Source organism: Fukomys damarensis, unplaced genomic scaffold (genome assembly GCF_012274545.1).
Source record: "Fukomys damarensis isolate Sample0158 unplaced genomic scaffold, DMR_v1.0_HiC HiC_scaffold_12, whole genome shotgun sequence".
Taxonomy (NCBI): Eukaryota; Metazoa; Chordata; class Mammalia; order Rodentia; family Bathyergidae; genus Fukomys; species Fukomys damarensis.
Genome location: NW_022900924.1, coordinates 19,153,598 through 19,174,124, shown reverse-complemented (window position 1 = coordinate 19,174,124; position 20,527 = coordinate 19,153,598). Strand labels below are relative to the sequence as shown.

General features: G+C 49.9%; 1 protein-coding gene across 10 annotated transcripts; it reads right to left on the bottom strand.

Annotated features, from left to right (window-relative positions):
- On the bottom strand, nt 1-18,857 carry Tctn2 (tectonic family member 2). 10 transcript variants are annotated; one of them, XM_010604302.1, is made up of 18 exons: nt 18,665-18,857; nt 18,439-18,546; nt 18,101-18,177; nt 15,259-15,454; nt 13,563-13,663; nt 13,247-13,443; nt 12,546-12,675; nt 11,582-11,720; nt 10,020-10,085; nt 9,313-9,459; nt 9,104-9,181; nt 6,507-6,587; nt 5,568-5,679; nt 4,104-4,210; nt 2,062-2,218; nt 933-1,142; nt 717-805; nt 1-239 (listed from the first exon to the last, which is right to left on the bottom strand). In XM_010604302.1, the coding sequence occupies exons 1-18, from the start codon at nt 18,741-18,743 to the stop codon at nt 130-132; spliced, it is 2,184 nt and encodes a 727-aa protein (XP_010602604.1). In that variant the 5' UTR covers nt 18,744-18,857; the 3' UTR covers nt 1-129. The 10 variants fall into 10 exon arrangements, 8 of the variants coding, with proteins under 8 accessions (XP_010602604.1, XP_010602606.1, XP_010602605.1 ...); XM_010604304.1 differs by having other exon boundaries at nt 933-1,058; XM_010604303.1 differs by having other exon boundaries at nt 9,319-9,459.
- Between the last annotated feature and the right edge of the window lie 1,670 nt (nt 18,858-20,527).

Below are 20,527 nucleotides of genomic sequence, written 5' to 3'. Positions count from 1 at the left end.
TTTCCTATAAAAATAAGGCATTTCATTTATTAAAGAATGACAGAGGTGCACAGGCCGGCAACAGACCGCTGGAGCAGGAGCAGGAGCAGGAGCAGAAGGTCTCGGAGAGGCTTAGTGGGGGAAGGCAGCTCAACGCCAGGCTCTGCACAAACGCGCCCAGGGGCTACTCAGGAACACGGCCAGCGAGAGGAGGGTGACCATCAGCAGGCCCTTGGCCACACACTGCGAATAAGGTTCCCCTGAAAACAATGATAAATGCTGAGTAGTATTTCTTAACTTCGGATCTTTTTCTGAGACATACTCACTAAAATAGTTGTTAAAAATAATTATTAGAAAAATGTGGTGCACGCCTGTAATCCCAGAACTTGGGAATCTGAGGCAGTAAGAGTGCTAGAGTTCCAGGCCAGTCTGAACTACACAGCAAAACCCTGTCTCAAAAAAACAAAGAAGAAATGAAATAAAATAAATGTAGCTGACATAGCCTAATTGCAGAAGTCAACGTACCACAGTGGCACAGGCCTGTGATCCCAGCATTCAGGAGGCTGAGGCAGGAGGATCATCAAGAGTTTGAGGACAGTTGGGGATTTAGCTCAGCGGTGCCGCCCCCTGCCTCAAAAGCACAAGGTCCCAAGTTCTATCCCCAGGACAGCCTGCGAGGGTCTACAAAGCAAGAACCTGGTCTCAAAAGAGAAAGAAAGAAATTGGGTTTTACCAACCTTGATAATACCAGGTCAATGGATAGAGAAGTTGCGGCCAACACACATCGTTTCTGTTGCAGTCATACTCTGTGAAATTGATCTGGAATCTGCAAAACATTTTCTCAGCTCACAATAGCTATAAGGAGTAAAAGCCACAGAGGGAGCGCAGTGGAAGGAGACTGGGTCTGCATCTGCCTGTTTTCTCGGTGCCTACCACATCAGCAACTGCATTACCTGGTCAGGGCCCGGGGCAGCTGGGCAGGGATCTTGATAAACCGGACGGAGGCACTGAGCAGGAAGAAGTCACTTGTATCTTGGCACGCCAGCCCGCACTGGTACTGCCAGTCCACGGCAGAGAACCTAGGGTCGGGGAGAGCGCCCCAGCCCTGAGGACCGCTGACGTCCCCTACTGGAGACAGCGGAGCACAGCCACATTGCAAAACTCTTCAAATACGGACACAAGGAGAAAGAATCCAATGAATGCTCCCAGCCATCTCATTTTATAGAGGTGGGATTTTTTTGTTTGGTGTTTTTTCTTTCCTCTGTTATTTCTGAGACAAGATCTTCCTATGTAGCTCATGCTAACCTCCAACTCATGGCGATCCTTCTGCCTCAGCCTCCTAAATGCTGAGATTACATGTGTGAGCCACCATGCCCAGAACAGGAGCTCCCTTCTCCTTTCTTTAGGGACCTGGATCCCAACTTCCCCAACCACTGTTCCCAGCTCTCACTTCAGTGGAGCAGAAGGTTCCAGCCTGAATCACCTGCGCTGGGCCAGTCAGACCTGACCACCTCTCCAGCTGTGGTGATTGGTTCAGAAAGGAGTACGAACAGGAGCAAACTGAACCAATAAAACTCTGCCTGGATCTTTTCTCTTCCATGGGATTGGCATTGCCATCTCTGGAGGAGGAGTTCCCAGAGAAGGAAGCCAACCCAAAGGAAAGAAGCTGAGAGATGAAGGGGAAAAATATTCCTGGCCCCATGGGACCCAGGACCCAGGAACTAGCTGTGGGGGAACCTTTCCACTCTCTGCTTAATGGGACTCTGTCACTTCACACAGAGGCCTGCTAAATGAGGGTGTGGTCACCAGTGGGAGCCCAGAAGACACAGTGACCGCCCAGGCCTCTGGCAGAGCAGGAATGGGCCAGCAGGACTGCTGCAGCCATACCCACGGTGTGCCCTCTGGCCAGGGCGCCAACTGCAGGAGCTGGCAGAGCCTCGACACAGAGCTCTCTAAGTGCCTGGGGGGACGGGTGTCCCGATAAACACAGTCCACGCATTACCACTGCTGACAGACGGGAGCCCAGCCTCGCACCCTCACGTCCCGACTCCTCCACACTGCATGGATCCCCCGCAGCCACACCTGGTCTCCACGCCAAGGATCTCCTGCTGCATGATGCCCTCCACTGCGCCGGCGTCCGCGAAGAGGATACGGATGTGCAGCTGGGAAGGAACAGCCGGGCAGACGCCAAGGGCGCCACTGGCAGTCGGGTCCACACTGCTGTTGGGGGCAGCTACGCCTAGTGGGACAGTTAACCACTTAGGGTTCTGTTTTGTTTTTGAAACTATATAGTACAGGCTGGCCCTTAACTCACTGCATAGCCCAGGCTGACCTCAAACTTGCAGCTATCCTCCTGCCTCAGCCTCCCCAGGGCTGGGATTACAAGTCTGCTCCATCAGCCCCAAGTCCAGGTACACAGTTTTGAAAGAATAACGGTTTTCCTGTAATGTCATGGTATCACACAAGGGGGAAGTAATAGACAGGAATCCCACAGGGAGCCCCTCATCTCTACGAGGCTCTAGATGTCTCTGCCTGTGAGACTCCGAAGTCCTCAAGGCACAGGCAAATGTTTCCTTATACAGAAAAGCAGTTGCTGAAATTTCCAAAGTCCTGAACCACATAATAAAACCATCAATCAGGGTTCTATTTCCAAGCCGCCTACTGAAATCCAGCCAGCCTTTTAGCAGAGGCGTCCTGAGTTACTTCAGCAGTCACAGTTCTAGTGATAGAAGGCCCTGAAAACAACTCCCTGCACAGGAGCTCTTGGAGGGTGAAGAGTAACTTCCTGAGGGGACTGGGAGGTGGGTGAGGGGAGCGGGAGGGAAGGGAAGCGGGGGAAACAGAATGGAATGCGTCACACGTGCGCCTGCTCCCCAGACGGATGCGACCGCTGTGTACACAGACAAGGACTGGCACAAAGTTTACAGAGCAGTTTCCTAGTGTGTTGCCATGGCAGCAGCGCACATGCAAGAGAACAGGAGTGAGTGAGGGATGCATTTCTGCCCATCTGGAAGAGTGGAGCTGGGGAGATCAGCGGTGACGGGAAGTGGGCGGCAGGCCCCAGGGGGGCCTCCGGAGACTGTGGCTGACACTGTCCCTGGGACACCCGACTGCCCCTCCCTGATACTTGGCTTCCGCTTCTTTGCCAGGATCCGGCTTGCATGTCCAGCTTGACCTGGCAGAGCTTCTCCCCGACAGAAGTGGTGCCACTGCTCTGATTTCAGTCACCCAAGAAGCTGGGCTCTCTGCGAACTCCTGCATTTCTTACTTCTCAGGTGCTTTTTAAATTTTGTTTCTGTTTGTTTTGCTTTGTTAACATCGGGTCTCACTATGTAGCTCATGCTGGCCTTGAACTCACTATGTATCTCCCTAAGCAATCCTCCTGTCTCAGCCTCCTGAGTGCTGGGTTTACAGGCATGTGCCATCCTCAGGTGCTTTGATCACATCCTTCCCTAGACTTCTTTGTGTATTTCTTCTCTAAACTTGTAAAAAGTGGCTGGATGTGGTGGCTCACACCTGTAATCCCAACACTTGTGAGGCTGAGGCAAAAGGGTTGCCATGAGTTCCAGGCTAGCATGGGCTACACAGTGAGCGCAAGGTCAGCCTGCACAACAAAACAAGACTCTTATCTCAAAAAAATTATACACACACACACACACACACACACACACACACACACACACACGGTGGTGCACTCCTGTATTCCCAGCACTTAGGAGACTGAGGCAGGAGGATCTTGGTGAGTTTGAAGCTAGTCTGGGCTACATAGAGAGGCCCTGTCTCAAAGAAAAGAAAAAAATAGCAAAGAGGGCAGATGTGGTAGTGCACACCTGTAACACCACTACCTGGGAGAACGAGGTAGGAAGATCCAATATTTGAGGCCAGCCGGGGCTGCAAAGCCAGTTCCAGGCCGGCACAGACCATATAGTTAAGCCATGCCTTGAACAAATAAGTACATAACAGCATGAGCATGGGTGAAAGACGTAAAGGGCTTCCTGCCTGGAGAGGTGACCTCAGTTGTCCAGTTAGGCCAGCAAGAAAAGGGGCCTCATGCAGCAGGCACTAACGCAGGCCACTGCGGTCACAGCCCTGATCTGCCACCCCATGGATGCAGCGCGACTCACGCAGGACTTTCAGCCAGCCGTCGCTCAGGTCTCGGGGATCAGAGTTGCCTCTCGCTGAGACATGCGTGGCTCCTATCAGTGAACCCAGTTTTTCAGCCACGCTCTCCCTGCAAGACGATGGGGCACAGCTCAGCCCAGTCAGCAGGTCCATCTGGACCCCCTTATCCCTGCCTGCTGCCCCAGTGCCAGCAAAACTGGAACTGAACCCAGCTGGGAGCCCTGCTTCTGCCCGGCCTCCCCACGGAGCTGCGCCTGGAAAGCTAGGGAAGGGCGTGCAGCAGCAGCCTGCTTCACGCTGGGCTTAGAATACCGCTAACCTATGCCCAGTGTGGGGAAGCGCATCTGTCATCCCAACACTCAGGAGGCTGAGGCAGGAGGATCGCTGTGAGTTCAAATAATGAGACCCTGCCTCCCACAGAATAAAACAGAGAGCTGGGGATTTAGCTCAGTGGTTCTGCTGGTTCTCAGTGGCTCAAACTGTCCTGAGTTTGATCCCCAATACCAAACAAACAAACAAAGAATAAAACAACAGAAAAGCAAATAATCTGCCGTCCAAGGCAGGGGGGAGGAGGAAACAAGGGAGCAACTATTTAAACAGGATAGGTTTCCCTCTCTTGGTGATGGAAATGTTTGGCACTAGATAAAGGTGGTGATTATACAACATAATGAAAAGTACTAAATAGCACTAAACTGCTGTAGCCGAGGCTGATCTTGAACTCACAGTGATCCTCCTGCCTCAGCCTCCCGAGTGCTAGGATTACAGGTGTGCGCCACCACTCCCGGTTCTTGCTCACTTTAAAGTGACTAATTAAGTAGGCTGGGAACTTAACTGTCACCGCGCCTGCCTCACAAGCACAAGGCCCTGAGTTTGATCCCCAGTACTGAAAAAAAATAAAGTGACTAATTATTTTAATTTCACCTCAATTAAGAAAAAAGAATGTGTATTCATATATGTAAATATATTTTCCAAATGCTACCTAAATGAACTGGAACGTTTTTTGTTCATTTGCTTCTTGAGACAGGGTTTTACTATGCACTTCAAGCTTGCCTTGAACTCACTATGGGAGCCCAGGCTGAGCTTGAATTTGAAGTGATCCTCCTGCCTCAGCCTCCTGAGTGCTAGGACCACAGGCACGCACCGCAATGCCCAGCACTTTTTTATAGTTCTCAGAACAGAAGGTCACAATGGCCTGGCAAACTGCAGCAGAGCTGCACTTAAATAGGTTTGGAAGGGACTTGGTCCCCAGATCGTGCCGTCTTCCCTGACATGTTTTTTGGTACTGGGGATCGAATTTGGGTCCTTGCACTTGCGAGGCAGGCAGCAGAACCACTGAGCTAAATCCCTGGCCCTCATTCATTGTTCTTGATCACTTCTGTCCTAGTTGCAATCTGCTGCCCCCACAGATACATGCTGTCTTTGGTGTTAAGCCCAGCATGCACGGTGCAGGCCAGCTCCTCACGCACCTGAGCTGAGTGCAGTTTTCGCCGATCCCAACTTCCAAAAGACACCCAGACTGCACGTTCTCGCCAAATAAAACAGGTCTGAAAGTTGCTGAGGTGCACAAACTCCTTCCAGCTAGAAAAAAAAAAGATGGCCCTCCTCAATGTTTCTGCTGAACAGAAGTAAAAATGTGGCTGGACAAGGCAGTGCAGGCCTATAATCCTAGCCACTATGGGAAGCTGAGGCAGGAAGATCACAGAGTCAAGCCTGGACAACTTAGTCACTCAGTTAGACCCTGTCTCAAAATAAAAGAATAAAACAGGGGCTGAGGGGGGAGCTTAGTACACAGAACCTGGGTCCAATCCCCAGGATCAGAAAAAAAAATTAGTGAATTGATTAAAATAAAATAAAAATGTACATCAAGATTTTTCATGAAGAACAGGGAGAAAACAACAAAGTTTGCAGTTTTCAAAAACTCAGATTATTGTTACTCAAATCCTTTTCAAGCCAAACCCAAGCACCGCGTGTGTCAGAGTCGCTGGTCCCATCACAGGCTCACTCTGAACAGGAAGTCAGGTGCCCGGGCAGATGGCGCTCAGACCCCGGCTGCAGGGAGCGGAGCGCATGTCCGGCCAGCACCATGGTGAAGCACAGGCCGTGCCCATCTCAGACCACTCGTCGCTCACACAGAACCAGCGCTGCGGTGCAAGCAATGTTAACAGCCCCTCAAAAACAAGCTAAGCCGGGCATAGTGGCACACACCTGTGATGCCAACACTCAGGAGGCTGAGGCAGGAGGATCACCACAAGTTCAAGGCCAGCCTGAGCTACACCCCGAACTGCATAGCAGGGCTCTGTCTCCAAAAAAAAAGAAGAAGAAGAATGAACCAATGGGGCTTTAACTGATTCCTTGACGAATATGCTTCTAACTCTAGTCTAATCCTGACGGCCAACGCGGATTACCTGACTGCCAAACACGGAGAGTCGTGGTGTTGCTCGCAGCGTCGGTGTTCAGGGCTCGGACCAGCCTGTGGAGCTGGTAACCTGGAAAACACAAGGAACACGCACAGCGCCTTTCCTGACCCACTCCAGGTCGCAAGGGCTGCAGCAGCCAAGTCCCACAGGAGACGGCAGCGCAGCGACAGGCAGGGCACTGGAAGCCTTCCCAGATGCCCTTAGAGGCAAGGGGAAGGAGAAAAGAGAGCTGGGACGAGCTATGTACTCGGACCAACTCACTACACCAAATGTAATCCTGTACCGCAAACGTGTACCCAAAAAATTCATAATTAAAAAAAAGAAAAAGAAGAAACACCAGAGAGAATGTTAGCACCTTCGTTATTTTCTAGTTTTTTGTTTTTGTTGTTTTTTGGTTTTGGTTTTTTGACACAGGGTCTCACTATGTAGTTGAGACTGATCTGGAACTCACTATGTAGCCCAGGCTGGTCTCGAACTCACAGCGATCCTCCTGCCTCAGCCTCCCGAGTGCTGGAATTACAGGAATGTGCCACAACACCTGGCTTTTGCTTTCTTTTTAACAGAAATTTTGTGTTTATTCTTTGGTTGATTTACCCAAGATGGCCTTGAACTCACAGCAATCCTCCTGCCTCAGCCTTCCCAGTACACCATCAGTATTTAGCCATAAAGATGTCACATATATCAGAAGCATGAAAAGGTACATGGTTTTTCTGTTTGGTTGGGCTTCGGAGAGGGGCTGAGACAGGGTCTCGCTATATATATGGTTTAGGCTGGCCTTGAACTTGATATCTAGCTAAGCTTGGCCTCATACAGTGATCCTCGTACCTCAGCCTCGCAAGTGCTGGGATCACAGGCCTGCAACCCCATGCCCGGCTAATATATTGTTTCTGCAGGACCTTTTGGAACTATGCTTCAGACTTTACAATATCTCATCTAAGATCTCCATCCTACAGCTCCTCAATTAAGGCTGTTCCCCTGCTTAGCCACACATGATGGTTGACTGCAATGTCCACTTAGTAAGAGAGCCCAGTTCTGGGTGTGGATGGGGCGGCACCAACCAATCAGCTTGCAGCACGGAGGGACTGAAAGGGGGAAGAGGGAAGCCCGGCCTGCTCCTTCCATCCGCCCTTGGGCCGCCTCCAGGAGGACAGCCACTCCAACTCGCTCACTGCCCAGCTCCAGTGGTCAGCGTGGCTCCTTTGCGCCAGACCGTGTGGCTCAATGTAGGCTCTCAGGACGCGTGGCCACGACCCCAGCCCTCATTTATTAATGATCCCAGCTTGTTTCCTATCAGTTCCCATCACCTGGTGCTGACCTGCCAGGTAAGACAGCTAATTCCCTGAAGGGGAATCCATGGTCCTTGGTCCACAGTACACCTGCAATACTGTCTTTCAAACCACAAATGTGATTTTCAAATATTTAATCTTTTAGAAATTTTTTACTAACTAAAGTTTTCCAGCTGGGGGGCCAGCAGCACTAGCACCTGTGCCTGCCGTGCACAAAGCCTTGGCTCAGTCCCCAGGGGCAGGGGGCTGGGGAGACAGCACACATTTTCAGGGGCCCAGCTACTTGGGAAGCTGAGGCAGGAGGATCTCTTGAGATCAGCCTGAACATCATAGCAAGATTCACATTTCAAAGAAATGTTTTGAAAAAAGAAAATAAATGAAATAAATTTAGATACTATGTCTTATTTAACATGTGGTTTACAATCTACCTGAAACCTTATCGTTTCCAAACTGCCACCTTTGGGGGGCGTGACAGCCATCCGTGGCGTGGGGCCACACTGGACAGCGTAGTTCCTGCGCCGTGACAGGCACCCAGGAGCCAGTGAAAGGGCATGAAGCAAACAACATGGGATGCATCAGAGTGAGACAGGTCTGCACACAAAGATCCAAAGCACAAGAGGCCAGGAGTCCGCGAGAGTCTCTGCCATCAGAGCTTATTCCTCTTGAGAAGCTAATTCTACCAACATCCTAAAGGCAGGGTCTCTTTCCAAAGACTGAGAGCTAAACAGGAAGAATTGTCATTTCCAGCAGCCTGTGACTATAGATGATGATTTATGTAAAGCAATTAAGTTGCTATCAGAAACGAATAAAGAAGCAGGTCTGGCCCAGGGTGGCGCACACCTGTGATCCCTGTACCCTAGGAGGCTGAGGCAGGAAAATGGAAAGTTCAAGATCAGCCTGGGTAGGGCCAAGGGATTTGGTTCAGTGGTGCCGCCACCTGCCTCACAAGCTCAAGGACCCGAGTTCAATCCCTAGTACCAGGAAAAAAAAAAAAAAAAAAGACAGCCTGGGCACCTTAGTGACTTAGCAAGACTTTATCTCAAAAGAAAACATTAAAAAAGAACTGGTGAATCACTTCTCGGCCTTTTGGCTAAGATGGAGTGTGAAAAAGGCCTGGGGATGAAGCTCGGTGAAAGGGTCTGGGTTCACTCCCCAGCATCTCAAAGAGGAAAAACATAAAAAGAAAAAGAAACCAGTCAGCAGAACAAACTAAGCTGGGGAGAGTTTCTTACAGGCGTGGCACTGCTGGAGTGCCACACTAGCAGGTCTGCAGGACGCGCGACACACAGAGTCGTCTACCTGGGTTTCCGGACAACTGCTGCTCGTCACCACTGTTACGGTTTAGGAACTTCACTGTGAATCTCTGTGTGAGTGTTCCTAGAAATAAGCCAAAGCGAAGATGGAATCAGAAACACACACAAGAAACAAAGCTGACTTCACTGCACGTGTTTGTTATGATTGAGGCACAGGAACGCTCGCTCCGGCGGAGCCCCTCATCGCCCTCTCACCGCTACCTGTCTGGTGGGCACTGATTTCCGCCCTCACGATTCTGACGCTGATTTCAGTGACCGTGTTGTTGTCCCACCTGAAAACATAATGTTCTTCCACGGTCACGGTCATGTTTCTGGGCACCGAGGGGCTGCTTGGCAGTGTTTCTGCAAATACAAGGAAACTGTCATCAGCAGGGTGTGGTGGCTCAGGGGGCTGAGGCAGGAGGACTGCTATGAGTTTGAGGTCGGCCTGAACTACATAGCAAGACCTTGCCGCAAAAACAAAAAGGAAAAGAAAACTCTCGTCACTCACAGGCCCATCCGTGGGTGGCTCTCCCAGCCTGCAAGGTCCCCTTGTCCCTCTTCTGTCCCACCCCTGGTTCCCTCGTCCCGAGTCAGCACTCGCTATGTCCCCTGTCCCGTGACAGCACACATCTGTCGCTCTGCTGTTCCTCCCACACCCACAGCACCCAGCTCCTGGAGACCCTTGGAAAAGGGTGGCAAGATTGTGACATCGAAGACTGCGTCTCATCCTGGTCCGCCCAGGCCTCCAGGGGTTCACACAGCAGGCAGGGAGGGACGAGGAACAAGGACACAGCACGGAGATCGGGAGCCCTGGAGACCTCCGGGGGCCTCAGGGAAAGTGTGGGCTGCTGTGAGGCTGATGATGCGAGGGAAATGACCCAGGTCTTCGGAGCGAGGCCATCGAAGAGTGACATTAATACCTGTGGCACTGAGGAACCTGTCCGGGTCAGCTGCTTCCTCGTAGGTCACCGTGGGCAAAACTGTGGCTAAAGAGACACACAGATCAACACCGCAGGGCCACGCGGTCTGCGCGAGCTCTTTACCCACTCAAAGGGACACTGCTCCCCTACACAGGTGACCACACCCACCCTGCGCCAGCTGCAGTCACCCCCTCCAAGCACCCTCAGACACCAGGCCTCCGCTTGTTTTTGTTGTTTTGTTTTTTGAGACAAGGACTCACTATGTAGCCCAGGCCGGCCTCAAACTCAAGATCCTCCTGGCTCAGCCTCCCAAGTGCTGGGATTACAAGCCTGTGGCACCATAAAAATCCTAGGGTTTTGGGGGTTTGGTTTGGGTTTTTTGCAGTACTGGGGGTCGGACTCAGGATCTCGCACACGAGAGGCGAGGGCTCTGCCACTGAGCTCCACCGCAGCCCAAGGTCCCTCTCCTCTTAGCACTAATTGGTAATGGTGGAGGAGAATCTCCAAAGTCAGTGGAAACTTCCAGGGCATCTCCCCCACATTCACACAGACACCTGTGTTCGCAACAGCCACGCTCAAAACCGAGACATGGACAGAGCCCAACTCCCCCCGGCTAGCGGCCAGCCAGGCGGGATGTAGTTGCTCCACGCAGTGGAACATTATTCACCTGTGAGGAGAAAGCTGCCGTGGCCCAGGCTGCATTGTGGAGAGCAAACACTGAGTGACAGAAACCAGACACAAAGGGCCACAAACTGAACGACATGTTCACGTGAAACGCCCGGCACAGGGACACAAATGGAGCGAGCTGGCGGGGTCGGGGGCAAGGTGAACGGCGAGCAGTCGCCCTGTGGACGCGGCACAGGCCTCCTTGGAAGCAGACAGAGGAGGAAGTTACCACAGCGCTGCGAATGCACTAGATGCCGCTAGGTTATAAACTTTAATTCTTGAGCTGGGGATTGAGCTCGGTGGCGGAGCGCCTGCTTGGTAAGTGCACAGTCCTGAGTTCGAAAAAATTTTTTCTTTTTTTGCTACCGGAGATCAAACTCAGGGCCTTGAGCTTGCAAGGCAGGTGGCGGCACCACTGAGCTAAGTCCTTGTGCCCCCACAAAATTTTTTTTAAACATCAATTCTGGGATATGAACATCTTGATTTAAAAAAAAAAATAGCCAGGCATAGCAGTGGATGCTTGTAATCCTGGTCCTATGGGAGGATGAGGCAGGAGAATGCAAGTTAGAACTCAGCCTGAGTAGCTCAGCAATTCAGCAAGACCTGGTTTCAAAATTTTGAGGACTGGAATGGAGTTCAGTGCAGACACACTGCTTTAAGATGATCCAGGAGAAGCATCTGGATTCTCATGAGCTCACCTGTTATCCCCACCCACAGACACGGCAAACAACAGCCCTGACACAGGCACCCCTGACACACAGCAACCCCAAAACACAGCTCCCCTGACACAGCACTCTTGACACACAGTACACAGTACTCCTGACGCACACCACCCCTGACACAGGCACCCCTGACCCACAGCACCCCTCACTCACGGCACCCCTCACACACGGTACCTCCTGCAGTGCCACCCTCCACCTCCGCGATGCCCTTGCCCCGCTCTCGGTGCGCCTGCAGGTTGGTGGCACACTCCGAGTCAAAGTCCCGCAGGAAGGCCACGGGGGCGTCGTGCAGACACTGCCCGGCTAGCGACACCTAGGGTTTGGGACACAGCTTCTCATAGCAACAAACAGGTCGGCGTCTCCGAAAACCCTCTTTCCGCTCCGCCCTGTCACAGGCTCCGGCCCAGCTGCCGGGCTGCAGGGAGGCAGGCTCAACACCCACCAGGAGGAAGCCCGGAGGTCACAGGTATTTCCAGGAAACAAGGGCACCCCTCCCTCACTGCTCAGGCTTTGCTTTCCAAACACTTACTTACATTCGATTGCATTTTCTCTTCTTCATCATAATTCACTTTTTTCCAGGTCCTGGGACTCAAACCCAGAGCCCTACACATGCCAGGCATGGGTTCTATTCCAAACCCCAGATGTCTTTTTCTTTTTTTCTTTTTTTTTTTTTTGAGACAGGGTCTCATTCTGTAGTCCAGGCTGTCCTGGACATGGTGATCCTCCTGCCTCAGCCACACCTATAATCCCAGCACTCAGGAGGCTGAGGCAGGAGGAATTAGAGGGAATTCAAGTCCAACCTGGACTATGCAGTGAGACTTGGTTAAAAAAAAAAAAAAACTTAAAAAAGAAAAGAAACTGGCAATTAAACCAACAGAAGTAAAGAATAATCATAATTTCCGTGAAACTTTAAGACAATCATTTGGTCTTTATATTTCAGGTTTATGTTGAGATTTAGCAAAGACAGTGATTAAGTTTAAAGTGACTTTTTTTTTTAATCCAAAAACCATGAGCAGTTAAATCCCTGGAAAATCCACAAGTCATTTGGACAGAAATCTTCCAGAGAAAGATGAGTTACGTTACCAACAGGGGAGGGGGATAACAGCAGTGTCTGGCACATTCGAATTCAAGTCCTTACCTGCGGCACAGTGAAATACCCCTCCCTCTCCGTGGTCCTGATCGGGTCTCCCTGTTTGTAACCAGAGTCTGCAGAGAGTTTGGGGACAGCGTGCAGAAAGACTTCAAAGCCAGGCTGGTGTCTCGGGGAACTGCAATCCGCAGAAAAGACCATCACTACCGCTACCAGTGCTAAAGCACCGCTGTTGCTTTACATTTTTCTTTATTTTTGTTTTATTTCATTGGGACAAAGTCTCACTACATAGTCCAGGCTGACCTCAAAATCACAATGATCTTCCTGTCTCGGCCTCCTGAGTGCTAGGATTATAGGTATCTGCCACGACCCACGGCTTTAATTATATAAAAAAAAGTACATGGTTGTTAATTTTTTTTGTTTGTTTGTTTTTGGTATCGGGGATTGAACTCGGGTCCTTGCGCTTGCAAGGCGGGCCAGCGAACCGCTGAGCTAAATCCCCGGCCCAATGGTTGTTAATTTTCAACAAAATAGTACTGAAAAATACAGAAAGTTGAGGTCCTTCGCAGGCCCACCACACCTTGCCCACCTGAGAAAAGCATTAGGACCACTCTGCAGGTTGGTTGACCGCCCCACTCTGCACTTGCTCACTGAAATCCAGAATCCACTTATGTGGGGGCCCAGGACACACACAGCCCAGCTGAGGGCCCGGGGACCGAGCCCTCCCAGGCGGCAGCTCCGACACTCACACAGCGCCGTGATAGAAGTGACCGAGGAAGGGCGAGTTGACAGGCGAGGACTGCACACACAGGAGCGGGGACCACTCGGGGACCGGGCCCGCTGTCCCCGCCGCGCACAGCTGGTCAAAGGGAGGGCTGACCTCACCCCCGAACACACCCGGGAGACAGGCGCCTCCGAACAGCTGCCTGGCACCTCTGGAGCAGTCCTGCAGAGCAGGGGAGAGAGACGGCGACAGGGGCTCGTCACTGCCAGCCCAGCCCGGCCTCAACCGCAGCCGTCATCCCACCTCGGGTCCACCACGCCCAGTAATCACAAAGGACCAACCTGGTCACAGCAGCAGCGGACATCGCAGGCCCTGGCTGTCAGGTTGCAAGGACAAGGCCCGAGGGGCTGATACACCTGGTTAGGGATGACTGTCGCATTCTCTGAAAAGTACACGAGAGGAAACCCAGCTACAGAACGAGCAACACAGCCCTGCATGTTGTTGACAGCCTGAAAGCAGACCGACCGCCACTACCAGTGCTCCCCGAAGGCACCATGAAATGAGCAGCGTGAAACTATGTAAACTGTGCGCCTACTACTCTGACAACAGAGACAGATCTAGATACTATTGCCAAAGGCCAAGACACAAGGGTCAGAGTTGATCTTTAAGATAATCAGCTGCATGGCGTGGTGGCGCACGCCTGTAATCCCAGCACTCAGGAGGCTGAGACAGGAGGCTGAGAGTTCGAGACCAGCCTGGGCTACACAGTGAGTTCCAGGTCAGTGTCAACTACACAGTGAGACCCTGTCTCAAAACAACAACAATAAAAAACAAAAACAAAAAAAGATAATTAGCTGGTTGAAAATTACAAGTTAGGGTTGGATATGGTGCACACCTGTCATCCCAGCACTGGGGAGGCTGAGGCAAGAGGATCACCATGAGTTCAAGGACAGCCTGGGATACAAGGCAAGACCCTGTCTCACAAAAAAAAAAAAAAAAAAAAAAAAAAAAAAAAAAAAAAAAAAAAAAAAAAAAAAGCAGGGACGAAGGAAAGTTCTGAATTCTACAGCTGCCATTAATCCCTCCTGTCATTTTCTAAGCATCTCTTAATCATATTTTTTTCATTAAGTTTACTGGTACTTTTAGGTACACAGTACAGTTACATTTTTCATTTGGATCTTGTACCGTACATGATGTATCTTGGTTCCTATTTTTTCCCTATTCCCTTGCCCTCCCTTCACCCCATATTTCTGTTTTTAATTTTAAGCATTAAAGAATTCCTTCTTCTGAAAAATATTTTTTAGATAGTTCATTGTTTTATTTTATTTTATTCATTATTTTATAAAGGGTAGAGCGCATGAGGCCCTGAATTTGGCCCCAGAACCAGAAAAGAAAAAAATGAGGTGAACTTACAGAATAATTTCTAAATTATATTATTTTTAGAAAGATGTAAAACAGTGAATCATGGGTTATTATTGTGTATATTTTTAAAAGAAAGGAGCACATGTTTCTGTGAGCCTTCTCCAAAGTCTGATGGTTTTTGAAAGCCTCACTCATAGGCCTTCCTTTCCTTAAAATGGAGCCACAGAAGCCAGGCATGGTGGTGCACATCTGTAATCCCAGCACTCCTGGAGGCTGAGGCAGGAGGGTTGCAAGTTTGAGCCCAGCCTGGGCAACTTAGTGACTTAGTGAGACACTGTCTCAAAATAAAAAAAATAAAAGGGATAGGGATGTGGCTCAGTGTGAAGGCCCTGGGTTCAATTGCTCATACCACAAAAAAAAAAAAAAAAAAAAAAAAACAGGAAAGAGAGAAAGAAACCACAGGTATCCATAGAGGATACCAATTTTTTCCTTTTCCCAAAAATGATTGAAAGTAGTTTACAAAAGTTACAAACAATAGAGCAAGATAAATCTTAATTAAATACAACAGTACAAAACAAAAACTCTTAAAATAAGACTAAACATAAGTTTAGGAAGGCAAGGCGGACTCACATGTAAGATCAATAGAGCAAATGTTTGGACAAGGACTTGACTTGCCTGACGCCTCCTGGGCCACAGAAGAGCTGGCGTAAATTTCCACCTGAATGAGGAGGTGCGCCAAGCAGGCCAGGCTGTGAGAGGCTGAAACCAGCAGAGTTTGGACGAGACACGGGGTGTCGGCGAAGGGCTCTGTCGTGTTAGGGACACACCGCCTGGGATACCTGTTCAGCCGCACCATCACCTCCAAAGCGTCCTGAGAGGAAAATGCTGCTGAACTTTCAGAGTTTGTGGACCCTCGAGTTACAATCAGCCTGCCCTACGAACAACTTGAGTTACGACTAGAATTTAGTTTTAACTGATGAGCAAAGTCCTGAGTTGTGACCTGAATGCCAGCTGCTTATGCTTCCAGAGTCTCAGATACAGATATAACCTTAATGGGCTGGGGATTTAGCTCAGTGGTTTTACCACCCGCCTCTGCCTCATAAGCACAAGGTCCTCAGTTTGATTTAAAAAAAAAAAAAAAAAAAAACAGCTGTACCCCTTAAAGAGCTCTGGAAGGAGCAAGGCAGCTTCCTCTCCTGTGCGGGGCTGACTGAGAAATCCTGGGCGAGTGTCTCTAAGAGCCCCGAGATCTGCCTGTGGACAGGAGTGAAGGCTGAGCCTTCAATGACCGACTTGACTTACAACCAGCCCCCGGCAACGAGTTGACTTCTTAACTCAAGGGTCCACTGTACCTCAAGAGAGCCTACAATTACCATTACACATAAAGGAAAACAAAAGGAATGCACATATTGTCCTTGGTTTATTCTATAAAGGAGAACTGTATACAACGATAACAGATTCTCTTCAATATCCCACCCCTAAACTAGGCTAATAGCCAGCTCTAGTCCCTAAAGCAAAAAAATGCTGGATACATAGAGAAAAAAAAAGATCTAATAAATTAACTTAATTTTTTTGGAAAATATTAATTTTTTACTTATTTTAGTGTTGGGCGCTGCCCTGTGAGCTGGCAGGAGTGCGGCCATCCTAAACTAAGTGGAACCATTTTAGAGTTAAGTTTCTGTTTCCTAAGACTGTAGTTCCTTATCTTTGTTACTGAGCCGTTATAATTGCCAAGGTTACTATTACCCATGATAGTTTATGGTTACGCCTATTTCATCTTATCTTATGCTAAGACATTTTGTGCTGCTCTGAAGTTTCTCAAACTTAACAACCTTCGAGTTTTTTGAGTCATCTGGTGTTTTATGACGTCCCGACTCTGTAGAAGCTTCCTAATGCTTGTTTTAGGTCAGATAAGGCTGTCATGGTATTATCATGTCCCCTCCTCTTAGGTTTGTGGGTTTTTGCTTTAAAAGTCTGATGCTTGCCTGCAATAAACGTCGCCTTGATCAGACTCCTGTCTTGGTTTCCTTCTTTCTCTCCGTGCTCCATCTCCACCCGATGCTCTTTCAGGTTTGAGCACCTAAGACAGTGCTCTGCGTCACCGGCTCACGACATTTTAGTTGTATTTATTCAGTGGTGCTAGGGATCAAACCCAGGGTCTCCCACATGCTAGGTGAGCACACGGTCACTGAGCTACAGCCCAGCTGTCAGTCTGGAACTTTTTTTTTTTTTTTTTTTGTACCAGAGATAGAATTTGGGAACACTTGCTTTTGAGGCAGGTGGCAGCAGCACCTCTGAGCTAAATCCCCAGCCCCTGTCTGGAATCTTTTAAAGTGTCTTTATCCTCCCACTAGCAGAAGTTTTTGTTTTTGTTTTTGAGACAAGGTCTTAAAAGCCCAGGCTGGCCTTGAACTCACAGTGATCCTCCTGCCTCTGCCTCCCAAGTGCTGGGATTACAGGTGTGCACCACCATGCCCAGCCCCTAGCCAAAGTTTAAATACACTAAAAAGTCAAAAACAATCCCAGAGGCCAGGGATGGAGCTCAGTGATGATGCACCTGTCTGGCAAGTGCAAGGTCCTGAGTTCAATCCCTGGTACACCACCACCACCACCACCACCACCACCACCATCCCACCCCCGCCGCCGCAGGCTTTGACATCTAGATGTCCTGGTTGCAGCTGTCTTCTCCAGCGGCTTATCTCCAGAGTCGATGCTGGGCACAATCTAGGTACTAAATGAGCCCTCGTTTAGTAGAAAACATTTACTCTCTCCAGGGTTACACATCCTGACACAGAAACTTGGAGTGGGGCTAGATCAGTGGCTATGAAGCTTTTTTGGACCCAGACCCATTTGACAATTTGACAGAAGCTGGAAGCCCTCTCATCAGAAAAGCACACATAGCCGGACATGGTGGCGCACGCCTGTAATCCCAGCACTTGGGAGGCTGAGGCAGGAGGATCGCTGTGAGTTCGAGACCAGCCTGGGCTACATAGGGAGTTCCAGATCAAAAAGCACACATAGCAGAGCATGATGGATCACACCTGTCACCCCCCCCAACTCTGGGAGACTGAAGCAGGAAAATCACAAGTTCAAGCCCAGCCTGGGCAACTTAGGATCTTAGCAAGACCCAGACTCAAAACTAAAATTTTAAAAAAGGGTTGGGGATGTAGCTCACTAGTAGAGCAATTGCATAGCCATGTGTGAAGTCCTGGAATTGATATCCAGGAGAGAGAGGGAAAGGGAGAGGGAAGAGGGAGAGAGAATCTCATGCACAATCTCATATGGTTCACAGACTCCTTGAGATGTGTCCAGAGACCACTGATCCTTGGTTCAGACTCCTGGGCTGGATATGTCTACAGTGACACCCAATTTTAGGGCAGTTTTTTTTGTTTTGTTTTGTTTTTTCTTTCAGGGCAGTTTTAAACACAGAGAAAGCTACCAGGGATCAAATCAAAAGTGTGCGTCGGAGACCTGATGCAGAGATCTGGAGTGACACCAGGTTTGCTTCTGTACTTACCACACTGGGGGTCAAAGTCACACTCCAAGCTCCTGTCTCATTGCTCAGCAGTCCACAAGTGGGAACCGGAAGTATGCCTAAGGGAGAGAAGATGAGATGCGAGATAGCACTGTCCAGCCAGGCCTGGTGGCACACTCTGTAATCCCAGTAATGGGGAAGCTGAGGCAGGACGATCACTGAGAGTTCGAGAAGCACGTGGGATAGCTCAATGAACAGTAGCCATTGTTAGTTCAAGCTCTTTGGTTTACACACACACACACACAACCTCCACCCCATCGCTACTTTGCTGAAGACTAGAAGGGTCCCAGGATATTCCCTACTGGAAGGGCGGCTCTTACCTGCCTCGATCTGCAGCGGGGCCAGGGACACGGTCACATTCTCTGTGTCTCCGACCAGGAATGCACTGACTTCAGGCCCGGACATTCGGATAAAGGGAGGGATGAAAACTAGGAGAAAAGGGAGAGGCGAGGAGGGGTTAGCCCGAAGTCTGTGCGGCAGCCTCTTCAGCTTTCGCGGTTTCCGGGTCCCCTCAACCTCGGCCCCCGCAGCTCCTGCAGTACACACCCAGGTCCCCCCGCAGCGGCCCCGTAAAGCTCAGTAGAAGGAGCCCCAGCAAGAGAAGAATCGGCGGCAGAAATCCCATGCCACCAACCGCGCGAGCCCTTGAAGTAGCAAAGGGCCTAGCAGGGAGAACCCGGGCGTCACCGCCCTGCGGCAGCCATCTTGGCAAGCAAACTCCCGCAACTATGGTAACTACCAATCGGCCGCCAGTCAGGCGAGAGAGGCGCTGTAATTGGTCCATAGCAAGAGACTCCGCCCCAAGCCCAGGCCGGAGCACCCCGGCCCCGCCCACCAGTCCCGGCCGGTTTTCTGCTGCTGAAGTCTTTAAAGGATGCTGAAAAAGTGGGAGGCGCTGTGCCACTCCAAAAGTGGAGCTTCTGACCGCCCTGGAACAGGCTGCTAGAGGGAGCCTGCAGATGCTGGCGTCCTAAAAATGGGGATAGGGCTTGCTGCTTTAGTAAACTCGGCTTTTATGGAGCTTTTCAGGGAATGTACGTAAGGGGGTGAGGCTACAGCGTTCTAACTGTATGGCGCTGTTGGGTTTGTATTCTCCCGGTTTTCTTGTTTTTGATTTTGTTTTTTAAGCTCTCACTAATCCAAAAATAGATTTAAAAAAAACCCTCAGGTAAGAACCATATGCATGCCTGTGGTCCCAGCTACTCAGGAGGCTGAGGCAGGAGGATTGCAAATTTGAGGTCACCCTGGACAATTTAAATGGGGCTACAAGTGTAGTTCGCAACAGAGCACTTGCCTAATATGTGCAAGACCCTGGCTTTGGGCTCCAATGCAAGGTGAGGGGCATATAAGGTTTGCCCCAGCAATAGGACAGGTGCAAAAGTGTACGAATTGTGTTTTCTTGCTTCAGTGCCTAGAGTTAAGGCTCTGAGGTGGGACAGTTGGGTCTAGGTCTCCACCTTCCCCCTAATCTACTCTACTCAGTGACTTTGGGCAAGCTGCTTCTCCATACATCAGTTCCTCTCTCTAAAAAGGAAATAGCTGGGTGTGGTGATGCACACCTGTAATTCCAGCACTTAGGAAGCTGAGGCAGGAGGATCTCCGAGAGTTTCAGGCCAGCCTGGGCTACACAGAGAGACCCTGATGGACCCCCCAACACGCAAAATTGATCAGGCATTCTAATGAAAGGTGAGGCTCTCCAAGACCTGTCACCAAATGCTGCTTTTCTTACATGTTTGCAAAACCATGGATTGCTGCAGTCAGAACATTGGCATGAAATTTCACCCTGTACCTCATCCTCTCTAAGAAACTGTGAAGTGTTGGCAACTCTTGGTATCTGGGAATGTAGGAGAACATCACTAAGGAAAGTTGTCATTTATTTATGTTTTTTTCCCTATCTGTCTTTGGGAAAACAAAACTACAAATTAACTAAAGCTTGTGAGGTAAATCCTCCTGAAAGAAAACACTTCTGTAAGTAACCGGGGCCTGTTCCCCCCTCCCCTCCACATCAACTCTGCACTATGAGTTCACGGATGCTGGGCGTGGTGATGCACACCTATAATCCCAGAACTCTAGGAGGCTGAGGCAGGAGGATGGAAAGTCTGAATCCTACCTAGGGAATTTAGAGACTTTGTCTTTAAAAAGGCTGGTAATGTAGTTCAGTACAAAGGTTCTGGGTTCAGTTCCAATTTCCAGGGGGATAAAAGTGCACAAAAAGTTTCCATAATGAGCTGAATTTGCCTCTGGAGGCTCTGTATCTCGTCCTCCACGTTCACCTCCCATGAGAAACGTTCCCTAATCCACATGGGAGCTGGGACCTGGAGGTGGTCACCTTTGAGCAGAGGCTTGTTTGGGCCACCCTGGCCAAGGCTGGGTAGGACACGTGAACAACTTACCTCCAAAGATCCGCCC